The 18,205-nt window shown below is 59.0% G+C and overlaps 1 protein-coding gene across 1 annotated transcript in view; it reads right to left on the minus strand.

The window, feature by feature from the left end:
- Positions 1-17,679, minus strand: part of CASTOR2 (cytosolic arginine sensor for mTORC1 subunit 2) — a 57,591-nt gene extending 39,912 nt beyond the window's left edge. Inside the window, exon 1 of the mRNA XM_060649168.3 lies at positions 17,290-17,679. Within this exon, the coding sequence (XP_060505151.1) occupies positions 17,290-17,402 (113 nt within the window). The 5' untranslated portion in view covers positions 17,403-17,679. The remainder of the gene's footprint in view (positions 1-17,289) is intronic.
- Positions 17,680-18,205: the final 526 nt, after the last annotated feature.

Raw genomic sequence — 18,205 nt, forward strand, 5'->3', positions numbered from 1 at the left:
ATCGTCTTCTCTAACTGCACGGGAGGTGGGTGACCCCAGGGCTGATCATCTTTGGCAGGAGTGAGCCCCCTGAGGGTGAAAGGGGCCAGAAGCTGCCTACTCACCGCCCTGGGGTGGGAAGGTGCTTCTATGGGGGTGTGGCACCCATCACCTCTGGGGACAGCTTTCACTCCATGCAGGCCCCAGGCAGGATGCTGTTCAGGCCCAGCCAGTCTCAGAGCCTGAAGCCTCTCAATCAGTTAAGTTCGGCAAGAGGGTGGGACGGCTGGGGTCCTGGTACCTGGGACAGTCTCCAACGGTCGTGGAGGAGAGAGCGAGCCCAGGATCCGGGAAGGGGGTGTTCCCTGGGTGGAGGGACCCAGCTCTGAGGGCTGGGTGCACCGGGGATGGCTGAGTGTGGGTCTCACTGCCTGGGCCGCAGGGCCTGGTGGACAGACAGCTGCCTTCACCTGCACGTCGGGGGGACAGAGGGAGAGCTGGCCATCCAGATAAGCCAATACCCACACAACAGGAGCAAATAAACTCGGGGCTTTCACTCTGCGGGCTGACTTCCGGCTGGGTGTGCAGGGGCTGGGGGTGGGATAGGGTGGGGAAGACTCCAAGGTTCTTGCAGCCCACGGGGGTCCTGCAAGCTGGCGGGGGGAGGTTAAGGTGAACGGTGGCAAAGAGCCCCCAACAAGAAGGCGACCAGGCACCTCAGGGCCCACACGCATGGGCACGCACACTCAGGCACCCCCAGAATGGAAGGGGACGTAAAGGGGGCACTTTCAACCAGCAGGCTGTCTGAAGGCTCGATGGGCACCAAGACAGTGAGGGGCAGGCCCGCGACACCGTGACGCGAGTCTAAACTAGAACCTCTCTCTGGAGGGGCCGCGTGAGGACCTCCCCAGCACACAGATGCTCTGACCCACGGCTTAGCTTCTAGACCTTTGCCTGCAAACGCAGTCCCAGGCAAGATGAGGTCCGTGTCCCGAATGGTATGTTATGGCATTAACTGTCATCAACAACAACAACAACAAAGAGGGCTGGGAACGAGTGTCCACCAGCGGGGGACAGGTTGAAGACACGACAGTCACCTGTTCTGTGGCTGATGGTGTAAGAGTTAAAAAGAAGGACGGGACTTTGGCAGAAATCTCTGCTAAGGGGAGGGTCAGCTGAAAGAGCCAGTGAGGAACGGGCGGCGGTGAGCATGGCTTAATACCAATTTATGTTACGAAAGCAAAGAAAAACGAGGGAAAATACCACAGAGGCAAGTTTACATATATTTATCTCCCCAAGAGTCCCCACGAACCCCGTTGTCGTCGGTGGGGCAGGAGCCACGTGGCTGAAGAACAGGGGAGTGAGGGGGGGAGCTATCGCTGGGCACCTTTGCGTCTCTTTGGAATGACAAGTTGTGACTTTGTTATCTACCCCAAAATTACAAATGAGAAAACAAAGCAGTGAGGTGAGGAGGACTTCCTGCAGGAGGAGGTAGGACCGGGGTGAATTGCAAAGGCAGGGGCGTAACGTTGGGGTGCGCCGAGAGGGTATGGGAGGGAGGGGCTCAGCGGTTAGGGGCATGGCGTCAGGAGCCCGCTGTGTACCTGCACCGTGACCCCGGCAGTCATTTCCCACCTGGAGCCCAGGGACATCCCGGCCATGACCTGATGCCAGGAGAATGGATGGGGCTCCCTGCCTCTCCCAGACGGGTGCACCACCTCTTTCCCGTCTGCAACCCTCTGGTCTCTGGGGAGACTCTGACCCTGACCCACCTAAGAGGCCAAATGACCCATTATCCTAAAGCTGACCCTGGTGCGTTCTGCCTTCTCTCCCTGCAGGGCTCCCAAAAGAGCTGCTGGGTGATCCCGGGGGGGAACCACAAATGAGGGAGGTATCCCAAGATCTCCAGACGGCATGCGACGCTTGAGGTCTGCTGAGACACCTGCTGGGTGTCTGGGCACTGGACGCACACGAACAACGGGTTTCCCACAATACCCTGGGGGCGGGCAGCAGCAGCACCCCCACCTCCCAGAAAAGAAAACAGTGATTTACTTAAGCGAAAGAATTCCCCAGGGGTGCTATGGACTGAATGCCCGTGTCTCCCTGCGAGTTCCTACGTTGAAGCCCTGACCCCTCAATGTAGACGGCCCTTTGGGAGATGATCGGGTTTACGTGAGGTCACGAGGGTGGGACCCCTAGGATGCAATTAGCACCCTCATAAAAGAAAGAGAAAGATCTCGCTTGCCGAGGAAGGGCCGCGTGAGGACACAGGGAGAAGGCGGCCATCTGTAAGGCTTCACGGGGACCAGCAGAGGCGGGCACCTTGATCAGGGACTTCCAGACCCCAGAAGTGTGAGAAATCAGTCTGCTCTTCCGCCTGCCTGGTCTGTGGTATTTGTTACCACAGCCCGAGCAGACGGATACGGGCAGCACAGAGGAGATTCAGACTCACATCTGTCTAGACCCCAGGACAGTCCTCTCCCTCCAGCCACCCCCTCCCCTGCGCCTCGATTTTCTTCCTATTCTCGCTAACGTGGATTGGTTGCTGCTGTTACTCTGTATGCATTTTTTAGATGTTTATTTATTTTTGAGAGAGCACAAGCAGGGGAGGGGCAGAGAGAGGGGGACAGAGGATCCAAAGAGGGCTCTGTGCTGACAGGCTGACAGCAGCGAGCCGGATGGAGGGCTCGAACTCATGAACTGAGCGATCACGGCCTGAGCCCAGTTGGACGCTCAACCGACTGAGCCACCCAGGCGCCCCCCATGTGCATTTCTGCATTGCAATTCTGTATGTGTTATTGTATTCAAATGCACAGAACACAAAGTTTGCCCTATTAACCATTTTTAAGCTCCGCGGTAACAAACATACTCGCATTGCTGTGTGGCCATCACCTCCGACCATCCCAAGAGTCCATTTGGTGCAACTCAAACTCTGTACCCCTAAAGCAGGATCTCCCCGTTCCCGCTCCCCTGGGTCCTTGGCACCCAGGACCCAGCTTTCTGTCTCTATGAATCTGGCCACTCTAAGCACCTCACGTGAGTGGAATCGTGTCGTATATGCCACTGAGCATAATGTCCTGGAGTTCATGTGCTGGGGCAGGAAGGAAGCGTCCCCTTCCTGTTTAAGGCTGTGTAATATTCCATCGTGGGAAAAGATTACATTCTGCTTATCCCTTCGTGGAGCCGCGGTTGCTTCCACATTTCAGCTGCTGTGAACAGCCTGCTAGGAACACGGGTGTACAAAGAGTTCTTCGAAATCCTGCTTTCAACTCTCCTGGGTATAGACGGCCAAGAGGGGGATTTTGCTAGTGTCTATTTTCCACACCTTATTCTCTCTCACTTCCTTTTCTACCGGGCCCTACCCCCAGCCGTCCTCTTCCTTGTCTGCCCTCCCGCCCTGGTAGCTTTCTTTGGCCCTGGGATTAGGCCGACAAATGGATCCCAACCAAAGAGCCTGGGCAGACCCCCTCAGCTCCCGTGGCCACCCTGTCTTCCCCTCATACCCTCACCCTTGGCCATTCCCTCCCCTCCAGCCCCCATGCTGCCCCAGCACACGATGGGCTGCACCGCCCAGGCCTCTGTGCTTCTGCACATGCTGTTCCTTCCCTGTGCTCGAGCACGTCCTTCTCTCCAGACTACGGTGTGATTAAGGGTTTACAGAGCTGTCTACCCCCACCTGGCTGTCCCCAACTCCGGGGCTGGGGTCCGAGCCCCCGTGGAACCAGCACTCAGCATAGGCTTGGCATCCAGACCCACTTGTGAGCTGGTGAGGAAGGAGGAAGCCTCAAGGGCCAGGTATAAGGAAGTCACAGACAGAAAGGGAGAACCTTCCCCCCTGTGCAGGCCCTGACTTCCCCAGCCACCGTCCAAAGGGCCTGATGCCCCTCAGGGTGACAGATGAGCCCTCGGGAGGCTGGAGAACAGGCTTCCCAGAGACATGCTCACCTGAGCTGCTCCCACGGGGCCCTCCTTTGCGGGAGCAGGGGCGAAGTGTGGAGGAAACCTGCCCTCACAGGGACAGACGGCTCTTTGTGGGGCGGGGGTGGGGGTGATGCGAGAACCTTTACTCTATGGGAGGATTCAGGGGTCCCGGCTTTTGGGAACAAGCACTCCTTGGGGCGTTAACACAGGGCGTTTTCCCACTGCTTTGAGTTTTCTGGGACATTCTAGCAGCACAAATGCAAAGCAGGCCCACGGCACAGGGGGACACGTGGGATCTTACAAATGCTACCGCCTCCAGGTCCCGTGACCCTGACCACGCTGGGCTCCGGACCAGGCACCCAATGAGCCCTTGATCTGTGTGACTGCACTAACCCTGCGAACAGCCCTGTGACGCGGACGCTCGCACCTTCTCTGTTTTCCAGGGGAACCTGACTACAGGCGGTTAAACCAGGCTAATTTGGACTGAAGGGCTGGGGGAGGGAAATGGCCAGAGGGAAGCTGAGGGGTGGGTGGGGGGGAGAAGATCACTCTGAATAGATCTACTCTGAAGAGTATTTAGAAAGAACAGATAAAAAAAGAAACGTGGCTTCACTGCCTTCAAGCGCGGGTCCTCCTGACATCTGGGCCACCCACCGGGGGCCTGCGGAGGCCCGGCTCCGGGAGCTGATACGGCAGCCTGTCATTTACAGGTGACCCCTGCAACCCCTCTGGTCCCCTCGCTCCCATCTGTGACATTCTGGGTGGGCAACCTGTCCCCAAAGGATTGCTGAGCTGAGGGGGTGGGGGGAGGGCATCCAGCCGTGGTGGGTGCAAACGAGTTCTCCCAGACAGTTCACCATGGAGCCCTCCCCCCACCTCAGAGCTGCACCTGCCTGGGGCCGAGCCGTGGGACGGGGAGACAAGAATCAGGGACAGGTCCCAGCTCCCGGATGGGAGGGCTGGGGCCATCTCCCGTCCCTCAGTGCCCTGACCCAGTCTCACCCCGACCCAGTCTCACCCCTGAGGCGGTTACGGGAGGCAAGAGTCCAAGGAGCCTTCTGAAACCTTCCCCCGCCCCGCAGCTCCATGGCAGTGTTCCAGGTCCTCCTGCAGGCTCCAAATTCTGACCCTTGAGAAGAACGGGAGTCACTGGGGCTCCTCCCTACTGTCACGGCTCACACAGCCAGGGTGACAGCTCTGTACCCATCCCGAGGCCTCTGACGCCACGTTTAGACTCGCCCACAAACCACGCAGTGTGGACACGCAGGACTCTGTCTGCATCCTGAAGACGACGGAGAGGGGTCAAGGCCGTGCAGGGACCCCCAGGGGGGATGGGCACGGAAAAGTCCCTATGCTGAAGGCCACCTGTGATTGCAAACACAGCCCCTGCCCTTGTCAGGCTGGGCCTTTTGTGACGCTTGCCCTCCCTTGGGCAGAACCTCCCCAGGCTGCCTTGTGCCACCAGCTGACCCGTGTTCTAGACGAGGACCCCAGGGCAGGGCCAGGGCCCGGGACTCAGGTGACAGGGCCACACTCGGCCCCAGAGCAGGTGACACGTGTGCGGGAAGGGATCAGATTTCCGTGCAGCTGCCCCCTTCAAGGTCCTCAATAAACATCCACTGAATTCCTACGGATAACCAGCTTGCCACGTGCTGGGCGCCTGAGCCCTCGACCTAAAATTTCGTCGCCGCAACCCAAAGAGGTTGATTACCATGCTGCCCATTTAAAATTTTTTTTTTTTAATGTTTACTTATTTTTGAGACAGAGAGAGACAGAGCATGAACGGGGGAGGGTCAGAGAGAGGGGGAGACACAGAACCCGAAGCAGGCTCCAGGCTCCGAGCTGTCAGCACAGAGCCCGACGCGGGGCTTAAACTCACGGACTGTGAGATCATGACCTGAGCCGAAGTCGGACGCTTAACCGACTGAGCCACCCAGGCGCCCCGCAGGCTGCCCATTTTAAAGGTGAGGCCACTGAGCCCCGGGGGGCGGCTCCCGACAACCTGCCTGCGGTCACACCGCTGATCAAGCGACAGACCCGGGAGTGAAAACCCGTTTTCTTGACCGTGGTAGGCACGTCCCAGAGAAGCGGCCACTCGCGTAAGATCTTCCGTGCGGAGTTAAGAGCGGGCATGAGCGAAGCGGGGCCCAGGCAGGGAAGGGCTGGGAGCAGGGGAGCCCGCCCGAACCCTGATCTGCTACATGTCTGCTGTGTGACCTGGGGCGGTTACTGGGGCGGGCCCCTCTCCTGCCCACAGAGCTGTGGCGGGGGTGAATGGCGCAAAGCCCCTGGTACAGAGTAGGCGCTTCAGAAAGATCGCGGAGGTTAAGCTTTGTCTGCCGTAAATTCCCCAGATCGGTCACCGCATTGGTGACTTTTGAGCTCTGAAGGAAAAACACTGAACTTTGAGAAATTTCCACCCGCTGCCTCTGCTGCTCAGGAAAGGGAGTCAACCATGGGGTGGGGAAGGGATCTAAAGGAAGGCTGAGGCCCTGACAGTGGAGGGGAAAGTCCAGGGGAGCGTCCAGGAGGCCCGGCCTGGTTTCAGGGGAGAGCCAGCCTTTGAGGGAAAATTAACCCTACCTTGAAAATCAGCACCTGGTTACAGCCCAGGGCTCGGCCAGTGCAGAGGGAGGGCTGACCTCACTCGCCCTCCCTCCCTCCCTGCTCATCTCCTGGCAGCCCCCAGCTCAGATCAGGTGGCTACAGCCTAGGCTGGGTCAGAGAGGGGGCCGCTCTCCTCCACGGACACCTCACCGGGGCCCCCCCGCCAGGTGTGGCCACCCCAGGGCCGATGTACCCTCCAGAAGCTCACCCCTCCAGCAAACACCTGTTCAAGACCGGTGACAACCAGAGCAGTCTCTGAGGGCCCCAGGAGGCACCGGAACCCATATAGGACACGTCCTCACCTCCACTCACGGGTGTGACCACGCAGGTGACCCCAACTTCCCGCCAGCTCGGGACCAGAAGGACTATGGGACGGGCCGGCCGCAGGCTAGGCGTTTACGCAGGCTATCATTTTCCCAGAATCCCGTTTGCCCACAAAGCAACAGAGTGGCTCTGAGGTTCGGCAGCCCCGGCCGTTGTCACCCAGTAAGGGCCTCCAGGCTCCTCCCCACACTGAGCTCATGTGGTAGTCGGTGACTCCACAGCCAGCGGCCCCAGGTTCAAATCCCCACACCTCAGGTATGTTACAAGGTACAAGTGGTGCAGAAAACAGCCCGGTGTTTCCTCAAAACGTTCAGTGCACAGGGGCACCTGGGGGGGGGGGGGGGGGGGGGGGCTCGGTCGGTTGAGCGCCCGACTCTTGATTTGGGCTCAGGTCACGATCTCACTGTTGGTGGGTTCGAGCCCCGCCTCGGGCTCTGTGCTGGCAGTGTGGCGCCTGCTTGGGACTCTCTCTCCCTCTCTGCCCCTCCCCTGCTCTCTGTCTCTCAAAATAAGGAAAGACACTCTAGAGAAATCCTGTCCAAAAATGTCAAGCGCAGAGTCACCGTGCGATGGCGTATGATGTCTACGCCCATTCCCAGGTACACAAACACCCAAGAGCGACGGAAACACGGGTCGATGCCAGCAAGTGCACACAGGTGTCCACAGCAGTGTTAGTCATGACGGCCAAACTGTGCCATTCCATATGGCCATCCGTGGGCGAATGAGCAAAAGGCGGCACGGCCATACAGTGGAGTATTATTCAGCCGTGAAAAGGGACGGCGTCCCGACACGAGCCACAGCGGGAAGGAGCCTTGAAAACAGAACGCCAAGTGAAGGAAGCCGGTCGCAAAGAACCATGTGGTGCGACTGCCTTGAAAAGAAACGTCCGGAAGAGGCAAATGCACAGAGACAGACAGAAGGTAGACGGGTGTTGCCGGGGGCTGGGGAAGCGGGGGGTGGGGGGAGGGCGGGCACTGCTTAACGGGTGTGGTTTCTTGCGGGTGATGAGAATGTGTTGGAATTAGACAGGCGTGATGGTTGCACAGCTCCGTGGGCACACTGGATGCCAGCAAGTCGTAAACTTGAAGACAGGGAACTGCATGGTATGCGAATTAGATCTCAGTAAAGCGGTTATTTAAAAAAAAAAAAAACCCTACTCTGAGGCGCCTGAGTGGCTCAGTCGGTTGAGCGTCCGACTTTGGCTCAGGTCACCATCTCACGGTTCGTGAGTTCGAGCCCCACGTCGGGCTCCCTGCTGTCAGCCCAGAGTCTGCTGCGGATCCTCTCTGCCCCTCCCCTGCTCGTCTCTCTCTCTCTCTCTCTCTCTTTCACAATAAATAAACTTTGAAAAACAAAATAAAACACCCCCTACTCTTCCCTTATCGGCCTCTGTGATCTGGGGCAAGGAACTGATCCATGCGATGCCTCAGTTTCCTCCTCTGGGAAATGGGGCCAGTGACGGTACCTACGTGATAAGGGCCACGGTGAGGACCAAGTGAGCTAACAGAACACGTTCTGAGCAGCTGTCTTGCCGGACGTCAGCTCCTTCCCTCGGCCTGAATCCGCCATCTAGCCCTTCGGCTTCCACATGCTCTCCAGGCTCCTGGGGCTTTTTTTCTCTTTTCATAAAATTTTTGCAAAGCACACGTGACATAAAACTCACCACCTGAACCGTTTCTAAGTGCGCAGGTCGGTAGTGTTACGTGCATCACATCACGTCGCTGTGCGACATCTCCCCGGAACTCTCCTTATTTTGCAAAACAGAAACTCAGCACACGCGAAACGACAACCTCCCCAGCCGATCCCCCCCTCTCCCCAGGCCCTGGCGGCCGCCGGTCTACCTTCTGCGTCTACACATCCGGCCATTCTAAGTACGTCACATGAGTGGCATCGGGCAGTACAGTATATGTCCTTTTGTGAATGGCTTATTCCACTCGGTGTAACGCCCTCCGGGTTCATCCACGGCGTAGCAGGTGTCAGAACCTCCTTCCTTTTTAAGGCTGACGGGTATTCCATTGAACGTATGCACCACACGTGACCCGTGGACGGACACAAAGCTGCTTTTGCCTCTGGGCTATATTATGAATACTGCAGCCCATAAACATGGGTTTAAGCATAGATCTTAAGCATAGATCTCAGAGGTCGGAGTATGTCCAATATATTACATTTAAGGCAAGGGTGACTGTAAGGCATCTAGAGGTGAGTTTCCCCTTGTAAGTTCTTTAAGTTTATTTATTTTCAGAGAGACAGTGAGAGCAAGTAGGGGAGGGACAGAGAGAGAGAGAGAGAGAGAGAGAGAGAGAGAGAGAGACAGAGAGAGAGAGAGAATTCGGAGCAGGCTCCACACCATCAGCGCACAGCCCTAGGCGGGTCTCAAACCCACAAATCGCAAGATGGTGACCTGAACCGAAATCAAGAGCCGGACGCTCGAACAACTGAGCCATCCAGGCGCCCCTCCCCTCAAACGTTTTCATCGAACGCACTCACAACAAACTGTGCACGGTCAGCTGCCATACATCTCGGTGGGCCTGTCTGGTTGCTGGACGATCAGAATGGGCCCCAAGCACTGGCGGGACCGGGCGGGTCCATCCGGGGCTGGTTCCTTGTACCCCCAGAGGTCGTCGTAAGAAAAAACCCCGCAGGCTCTGGGCAGAAATGAATCGGTGCCAAAGAGTGCTGGTCCTAAGGCCTGGACGTGCACCTGGAGTGAGGACAGAGGGGGTCAGTCCTCCTAGTCTGTACCCCGAGGTGCCAGTGATCCCAGGACACCACTCACCCAGCCTCAGGGTGGCTTCCTGGAGGAGGTGAGGCAGGAGCCAACCCCCGGGGTCATCCGTGTTCAGTCTGAGGACTGGTGAGGGCTGTCGGGCTGGACTAAAGCTGTAGTGACCACACATTCTGGTTTGCCCTGTTGTCCAGGGTAATTATTTTTAGTGCGCCCTGTCATTCTCCAAAGTGTCCCCGTGCGGGTGATAAATTGCAGTCACTGTGTGAGTTACTTGTTGTGTAACAAATTACCCAAAAACTCGGTGGCCTGAAACTACGTCCAACTTCTATGTCTCTCGCAGGTCCTAGGGGTTAGGAAAGCGGGCACTTGCGGAGGAGGACCTCTTAGGAGGCTGCAGTCAAGTGCTGGCCAAGGCTGTGCTCACTGGAAGGCTTGCCTGGGTCAGCAGGGTCTGTTTTCAAGGTGCCTGGCTGTCGGTGGGAGGCCTCAGTCCCCCCTCCACGGGGCTCCTTCGCTGTCCTTGCGACATGGCAGCTGCCCCCACGGAGCAAGGGACCCGAGGGAGACAGGGAGACAGAGACTGAGAGACTCGGCCAGGCAGAAGCTATCCGTTTACGTCCGAGGCTCGGAGGCTTACACTGTCATTTCTGCCACCTTCTGCTTGTTCGAAGAAAGTCGCTAATCCAGGCCCCGCTTCAATGAAGGGGAGCCCTGGCTTCGGAAGGGAAAAGCGTCGAAGACTTTCGGAGGTTTAACAACTACCGCTTCTAAAATAGGGCGTGTGTGCTGCAGAGACGGGACAGAGCCAGACAGGACAGAGGAAATCAGACCGAGCATTCACGATGTCAGGGGAGAAGCAGGGGATGGTCTGAGAAGGGCTTTTGAGCAAAGCAGAGTGAACCGTGACATCTGCCCCAGCACCAGACTCCAGTGGGGCCACACGGCCTCCGCTCAGGCCCTACCTGACCCACTGCCCCCTTCCTCTGGGTTTCTCACCCTTGATCTCGGGTGGAGAATGCACTTTTTCTTCCCACTGGACAGAAGCTCCGTTTGTGTTTCCCGCTGTTTCTGCATGAAGGAAACGCCCATGTGCACCAAGCACAAGTTGTCGTCCCACCGACCACAAGTCACAGCCTGCGCTCTGCACGCACCTCTCCTTCCAGGCTCCAGGCCTTTGCTCGTGCTGTGTCCCCTGCCCGGAGTGCTCTGGCTGTGCTTGCCACTTGCACAGCCCTGGAGGCAGAGGGACCCAGGGGAAAGCCGTCTGGCTAAATCAGGGGAGAGATGAGAAGGACGGGCCATGGCGGGAGCAGGGGGCAGTGGGCACGGGCGAGGACAGGTAGACCACGCCACACGGCTGGATGTGGGGCAGGCCAAGGACAGTGCTGTGCCTTCCACACCTGGTGCCCGGCAGCTGGGGCCCCCCCCCCCCCCCGTGCTCTCCAAGCATACCCTCCCGACCCACCGGTGCCCACCCCCTCCAGCTGCCTGTCTTCCCTCATCCTCCACACCTCCACCCCCCCGCCGTCCTCCCATTCTGCCCCGGCTCAGCTCAAATGGTGCCGTCTCCTCCAGGAAGCTTTACCCGCTTGCAGCTCTGGGGTCCTGTAGCATTTTGGCCGCCCCTTGCCGAGGCTAAGTGACCCAGGTCCTCAGGCAGGTTCCTGGAGAGCAGTGACAGAATCTCCACTTGCTAGAATCAGAGTGTATACATGTGCGGAGCCGTAAAAAGTCTCCTAACCCTGGGCTTTTCCACCTCCGCCCTGGCACTCGCCAGCTTAACCAGGGCATCTTCTCTCAGCTAACGCTTATCGGAGCTTATAGTGGACCAGACTCCGCTGAAGCGCTTGTCATGTCTTGTTAAGTCCTCACAGCGGCCTAGACAGTAGGCATGATCATGATCCCCGTTTGAGAGGTAAGAAACTGACAGCACAGAGACGTCAAGCAACTTGCCCAAGGTCACACAGCCAGGAGGCAGCAGTGCTGGGATGCCACCCGAGGTGCCGGGTCCCAGGCCCGGACACTGCTGCAAGCCCACCTTTCCCTAAACTGCAAGCAAGTGGTGGCCTCAGCCCAAGGCACTCAGGAAAATGATGAGGGCTTTGGATGGACTTTTTGCAATTTTGAGCTTTTCTCTTAGAGATGCTTCTTTTTAAAATTTATCTATCTATCTGTCTATCTATCTATATACCTGCCTATCTATCTATATGCCTATATGCCTGCCTATCTATCTATCTATCTATCTATCTATCTATCTATCTATATGCCACAATGCCACGACTGTGAGATCATGACCTGAGCCAATATTAGGAGTCAGATGCTCATCGACTGAGCCACCCAGGCACCCCTCCTAGAAATGCCTCTTAAATCTTCAGCGCTCACGATGGCTTGTTGGCAAGATTTCCCACAGGCAGCAACACGAACGGGCGCGCACAGGTCAGAACGCACCCAACACCTACAGGCTGTGGGTCTGGCCCAGGTGGGCGGTGTGGGTTTTTGTGGGCACCTGCTTACCACATACTCACCTGGGCGCTTTTTCTGCCAGTCGAATGAGATGCACTTCCTTGGGTGGAATTTAAAGATAAGAGCATTTTATGGGCCAAAAAAAAAAAAAAAGGGGGGGGGGTGGAGGGGGTCTTACAGCTTCCTGCCACCTGAATGCATCTCAGGATGATGACCTTGCCCCTGTCCTCCCTCTGCTGCTATGACCTCTCAGCGGCACCTCTGCTAAGTGGCCCCTGGGGACGGGGCATCCAAGCCGGCGGGCCCTTAGGCCTGGCTGCCTGGTCATCAGGATAGCTTTTACCGCCTTACTTCTTGGGTTCAAATCCCAGCCCTGCCCCTTCTGTGTGTTCCTTGCTTTCCTTATCTGTAGAATGGGAATATTCCAACTCTGACTTGGAGCGGTCACAGTTTTCACTATATACTCATCAGTGGACCCCAGCTCTGCTATAAGGCAGGGCCGCGGAGAGCAAATCTGAGTCCTACAGGACACTGGTGGGCTTCCACCTCCTCCTGGCCCTGAGTCCCCAGGCGGCGGGCCCCTCCTGCAGTGATGGATCCTGATTGGTCTGCGATGGTCTCATCCCCTGCGCAGTGACTGGTGCAGGCCTGTTCATGTGACCCAGTTCTGCTCCAGGAGTCGGTGCAGGAGCAGAGCGGACTGGGGAGTGTTCCTGGAGAGGTTTCTCAGAGACATTCTGGAGGCAAGGGGCCTTTCCCTCCCTTTGGTTTCCTCCTGAGCTGCCAATAAAGCCTGCAGCTGCCCCGGCCATTCCAGAGGGAGCCACACCGTCATGCCAAGGATGGCCAAAGACAAAGATGGGGAGACCTGGGTCCTTGAGGACATCATCAAGCCTTTAAGTTATTAACCTTAGAGCAGCCCTGCCTCCCAACCTCTTATCACACACACTTATTATTTAGGCCAGAAAAGTCAAGGCTTTTTGTTATCTGCAGCCCAAAGCAGCCGGCTGATATCTCGTGGCTGGGATCTTCTTGAGATCAAGCCCATCGTCACGAAGGAAGGGTCTAAGCTCGGCTTGTGCACTCAGGGAAGACTTCTTGGAGGAGGTGAGGTGAAAATGGAATCTAAAAAGAATGAGCCGGCGGAGGAAGGGGGAAGGGTACAGAATAACATCCCGGGCAGACAGAACAAAGGTCTGAGGCTTTGGGCCATAGGGCGTGTGTGCGTGCACACGCGCGTGCACGCAAGAGAAATAATCTCTGTGGCTGAGGCCGGGACAGGTGAGGCTGGGGAGGGGAGGGCAGGGCTGCAGGGAGCCCTCAGCCGGGCTGCAGAGCCCCAGGTTACCCCGAAGGCAGAGAAGTTCCGTGGACGGCCTTGATTTTATTCACTCAGGGTCTCGCCCTCCCGCGCGCGGTGCCGTGGGCGGGATCCAGCCACACCCAGATGCTGCCCTACACCTCGGCAGGGGGCAGGGGGCGCTGGGTCTCGCTTCTCCAGGTGCCTCTTCCAGCCCCCAGGGCACTCCGACGAGACTGGCTGAAATCTGGGTCACTCTGTGCAGCAGTCGGACATCCATCAAACAGGCAGTTACTAAGCGCCTACGAAGCAGTGTGCTAAGCACAGCGGAGAAAGGACCTGGTGCAAATCCCAATTCTGTCTCTTCCCAGCTGTGTGACCTTGAGCAAGCCGCCTTCCTCTCCAAACCCGGCATCTGTCCCTCTTGGTAAGGGAGGGTGAAATCAAAGGTTTGCTCCCGTATCTCTGGTACTGGGTGGGGGGTGGAGGGAAGTAGTGAGCAAAACGACTCTCAAAAAACTTCCTGAGGGTGAGGCTGGCGTCTGGGTGGGAGAGAAAGAAGCCAACAGTACGCTGTGCACGACGACGACGGCTGAACAGGGAGGGAGCACCTGAACGGGGCGGTGTGGAAGTGCCAGGTGGAGGCGGCAGGTGACCAGCGGCGAGCCGAGCCGAGCGGTGAGCATTCCTGGGAGAGAAAAGGCCCACAGGGGCAGGGCGGAAGGGATACGGGAAGCCTAGGGCTTGGGCTCTGTGCTCCTAAAGGCTCTGGAACAGCGTGCGGCCCACAGGAGAGCTGGACCTAACTGTTGAGCCCTGGAATAGCAAGTCTCTGGGCTTCAGCCAGAAAGCTGCGGCTTCGAATTCTGCCTCTGCCACTTCACCCGCGTGACCTTGAGCAAGCCGCCTGACCTCTGGGCCTCAGACTCCTTCTTTGCAGAGGAGGTGTAAAAACCCAATTCGCGGAGCGGTGGACCGGCGTGTGCAGGAACTTGGGACTAGGATCCCCTTCCCGCCTGGCTAACTCCTATTTGAAAGCCCTAAGGTCCCAGGCCGCCTCCTGCGGGGAGCCTCCCAGGCTTCCCGCAGGCCTGTCTGCTACCCCACCTGACCCCCTTCCCTGACTCCACCTTGCTCTATTGTAGCTGTGTCTTCCTTCTCTCCCATCAGGCTCTGGGCTCGGAGGAGGGAGGGGCAGGGTATCTCGGCATCTCTTAGATCCAGCGGCACCCCCACCCAGAGTGGGGTCCCTGCCAATGCGACGTCTTCCCCAACCCTCCACCCAGGTGGAAAGTAGAGGGAAAAAGTGATTAAGTCTGCTGGGGATAAAGAGAAGTGGGGGCGGGGGATGTCAGGAAAGGTTCAGGGTGGTATCACTACCTCTTGAGGGGTGAACAGAAGTTTACTGGCAGAGGGGCATGTTTCCGGGCAGAATCGCAACTACGAAAGCACAGAGGTGTGAAGGGAAGGAAAAGGAAATTGTGGGTGACCAGAGTATTGGCCAGAATGGGTAAAGATCGAGGATTCTGGACCTAGATCCCAAAGGCCATGCCAAGGATATGACCCTACAGGAAGCGGTGGAGAATCTGCTAACAGGGACGCTGGGGGAGGGGGGTGTATGCGTCTATACTGCACTAGCTTGGGCTAAAGTTAGGTTGGGGGAGGGGTGGGGCAAACGACAGGGCTATGGGCCACCACGTGGGGGCAGGGGCTGGTGGAAGAATCAAAAAGGAGCAAAAGTTTGCCCTGGAGGACTTTTTATCGAAAATAGCTTCGATCATAAAGCCAATGGCCACAATCATTCCATGCTGCACACAGCAGCCCTGGGAGAAGCAGGGGGCCAGATGGTGCTGTCTTCATCACAGACAGAGGGAGAGCCAGAGGAGGAAAGGGACCCTGCCATGGTCACGGTCACGGTCACGGTCACTCAGGCAGTGAGGGGCCAGGGGCAACCTGAAGGCAGTGTTCCGGCCCAGAGTGCAGAAGAGGCAAGCACCTTCTGGAGCCAGACCCTGGAGAACAAGGAGATGACCTTTGACCTCTGAGTCATCTGGAGCCTGGACTGGTCACCTGGGCCACAGACCAGCTGCCTCCAGCAGGGGACAGAGAAGGGGGACTCAGGACTCAATCCTGTGGTCCGACAGGTCAACGGGGGCTCACTGCTCCCCCCACCTCCTTCCCCCCCTCCTGCTCCCCCCTCCCGCTCCCCCCTCCCAGCATGTCTGTCTGTGAGTCCTCTAGACCGGACCCTGCGGTGGGGGCTGAAGAGGGCCAGTCCCTACACAGAAGGTGAGGGGCAGAGGGAGGGGCTCTTTGCTGCCCTTCTAAGAAGCCCCCAAATGCCCCCTCCTCCCAGCACCCACCCAGGCCCCACACAGCCACAGCCTGAGTCATCATCCTGGTTTGAATGGTAGCCGGCACATCAGCCAGGGGGCTGCCTGGGGCTGAGGGCCAAGGGTTGGAAAAACAAGGCCGGTTTCTCTCACCTCCAGCCTCGGAAGCGCAAGACAGGCTAGGGAGTGGGGGGCAGAGGGCAGGTAGAGGAGGGTTGGGGGGGGGGGTCAAGAGCCAGAGGGGGGCCGAGGGGGGGAAGGTTCAGAATTTCAGCTGTTGGCTTTTGTTTTCAAATGACCTGTTTAATAATTACCTTTGCAATCAAAGGAGCCCAGGGCCCAGCAAAGGAGAGGTTTTCAACCCTCCATACCCCACCGAGCAGCCGGGAGAAGAAAGTATACAAGATCCCACCGGCGGATCCGGCTCGCTCCATCTGGCAAACAATGGCGGGACTAAACTGCCCGCTCAGACACACACATCAAAGTGAGATTTCCAGGCAAGAACTTTAACAGGCAGATAAGAGGCTCGGATGGAATTATTTCCCTGCATCCCCAGAGCTTCCCTGGGCTCAGCGCCCAAGGGGGCAGCCTTAGGGGCCTGTCATTTTAACCTTAACCTTGACCTGTAATGTACTCATTCATTTTGCAGCCAGGGGGAACCCCTCGGCCCCAACCCCGAAAAACCCAACCAGCAACAACTTCATGGCTTTGAACAGTCACAATGGTGGACAAACAAGGGATTTAAGTTACAGCGGCCAGCTCGCACTCACACTCCATGGGGCTCCGGCACCATAAAAAACACACCCCAAACCAAGCACCCACGGGGGGGCTCACACAGTCAGATCCTGACCTGGCAGGAGAAAATCCAACTTGGTTTTTTTTGTTTGTTTGTTTCTTCCCCAACCTCCCAAGGCCTTCAACTATTTTTCCCCCTGCAGCATCCAAGCCCAGCCTCGAGGCTGAGCCATAAACACGCCTGCTCCTCCCCCTTCCACGGTTCGGCAACACCCCCCCCCCCCCAACCTTCCTGGACCTGGAGGAGAAAGAAACACCGCGACCCTCACCCGCAGCCCCTCCTCGGGCCCTCCCCACGGCCTCCCGCGCCGTCCGCAGCCCTCACAGACACCTTGAGATAAACACCCACTAATGATTTTATGATTTTCTGCTCTCTGGGTAGCCGCGCTCAGCAGAATCCCTCCCCCGGCCCTGGCTACGGGGGCCGGCCCAGCCGAGGGATTGGGGGATGGGGGTGTTAGTTTGTTTTTTCCACTGCCGCGTCCCCACACCTGTTTTTCATTCATTCATTCGTTCGTTCATTCATTCACGGATTCGTCACTGCAGCCTCCCCGGCCCTTCGGATCTCGGGGAGGGGATGGGAGGGAGCGGGCCGAGATGCGGCGGGGGGTGGGGGGGGGGCGCGGGAGACGGCGGCGGGGGTGCATCGAGGCGGGGCTCGGGGTGGAAGGACCCCGCTCGAGGGCAGATCGGGCGGCTTCGTCGAAAACAAGGCGGGCGGCGGGGCGGGGGCGCTCCCCGGGGCTCGAAGTTGTTTTCCGAGCCGCGGCGGCGAGGACAGCCGCCCGGGTGCGCCTCTTTGTCTCTCCCCGGCCGGCGCCGCGTCCCCGCGCGCTCACCTGGTCTTGGAGGACAGGAAGGCAAGTTTGATCAGGCCGTAGGTGAAGAGCGGGATGCTCTCCTTGGCGACGCTGGCAACTTGCAGCCGGTGCTCCAGGATGTGGAGTTCCATCGTCCGCCCGCGCTCCGCGGCGGCTCATCGGCGGGGGGCGAGCCGCGGCCCCCGCCCCCTGCGCGCCCTGCCGGCACCGAGCGCCGCGGGCGGCCGGCCCGGGGACCGGGAGCTCGGCGCCGGGCGGCCCGGGACGGACAAAGGGGAGGCCCGCCGAGCCGCGAGGGGCCGCGGGCGGCGGGCGGGCGGCGGGCGGGCGGCGGGCGAGGGCGGCAGCGCTGGCGGAGCGGCGGCGCGCGGCGCCCGGCGCGGAGAGCAGCTGGTGTTCGCTGTAACAAACAACTTGCCACTCAAACGCCGGCCCGCTGGGCATGCGCGGCCGCGGCGGGGCGTGCCGGGACTTGTAGTCGCGCGCGGCCGGGGCGCCGCCGGCCGGGGCTGTCGGGGGCTGGGCGGCCGCGCGAGGGGCCGGCCCCGCGCCCGCGGAAGGCAGCAGCGCGGGCGCCCGCCGGGCCGCAGGGGAGGCGGGGTAGGAGTGGGGGTTGGGGGGGGGGGCGGTGCGGAGCAGGCCGGGGGCCGCTCGGGCCAGCCTGGGCCTAGCTGCGAGCTCTCACTCCGAGCCGAGCTCGGGACCTGGCGCCCCGGGATGCGAGCGAGCAGCCCGCACAGCCCCGGCGCGGGAGGAGGCCCGGGTCTGGGGGTGGGGGGTGGGAGATTGCTAGAAACCTCTGGTTAGGGTGCGGAGAAGCAAACCAGAGATGGGTGCTGCGGCGGAGGTGGGGCCGAGGGGTCCAGCGGAGGCTTCCTGGGGGAAGGGGTCATCCGGGATGGGTTCTGAAGGATGCATGGGAGCTCGCCGAGGA

The sequence above is a fragment of the Panthera onca genome, chromosome E3, assembly GCF_046562875.1.
Source record: "Panthera onca isolate mPanOnc1 chromosome E3, mPanOnc1 haplotype 2, whole genome shotgun sequence".
NCBI classification, from domain to species: domain Eukaryota; kingdom Metazoa; phylum Chordata; class Mammalia; order Carnivora; family Felidae; genus Panthera; species Panthera onca.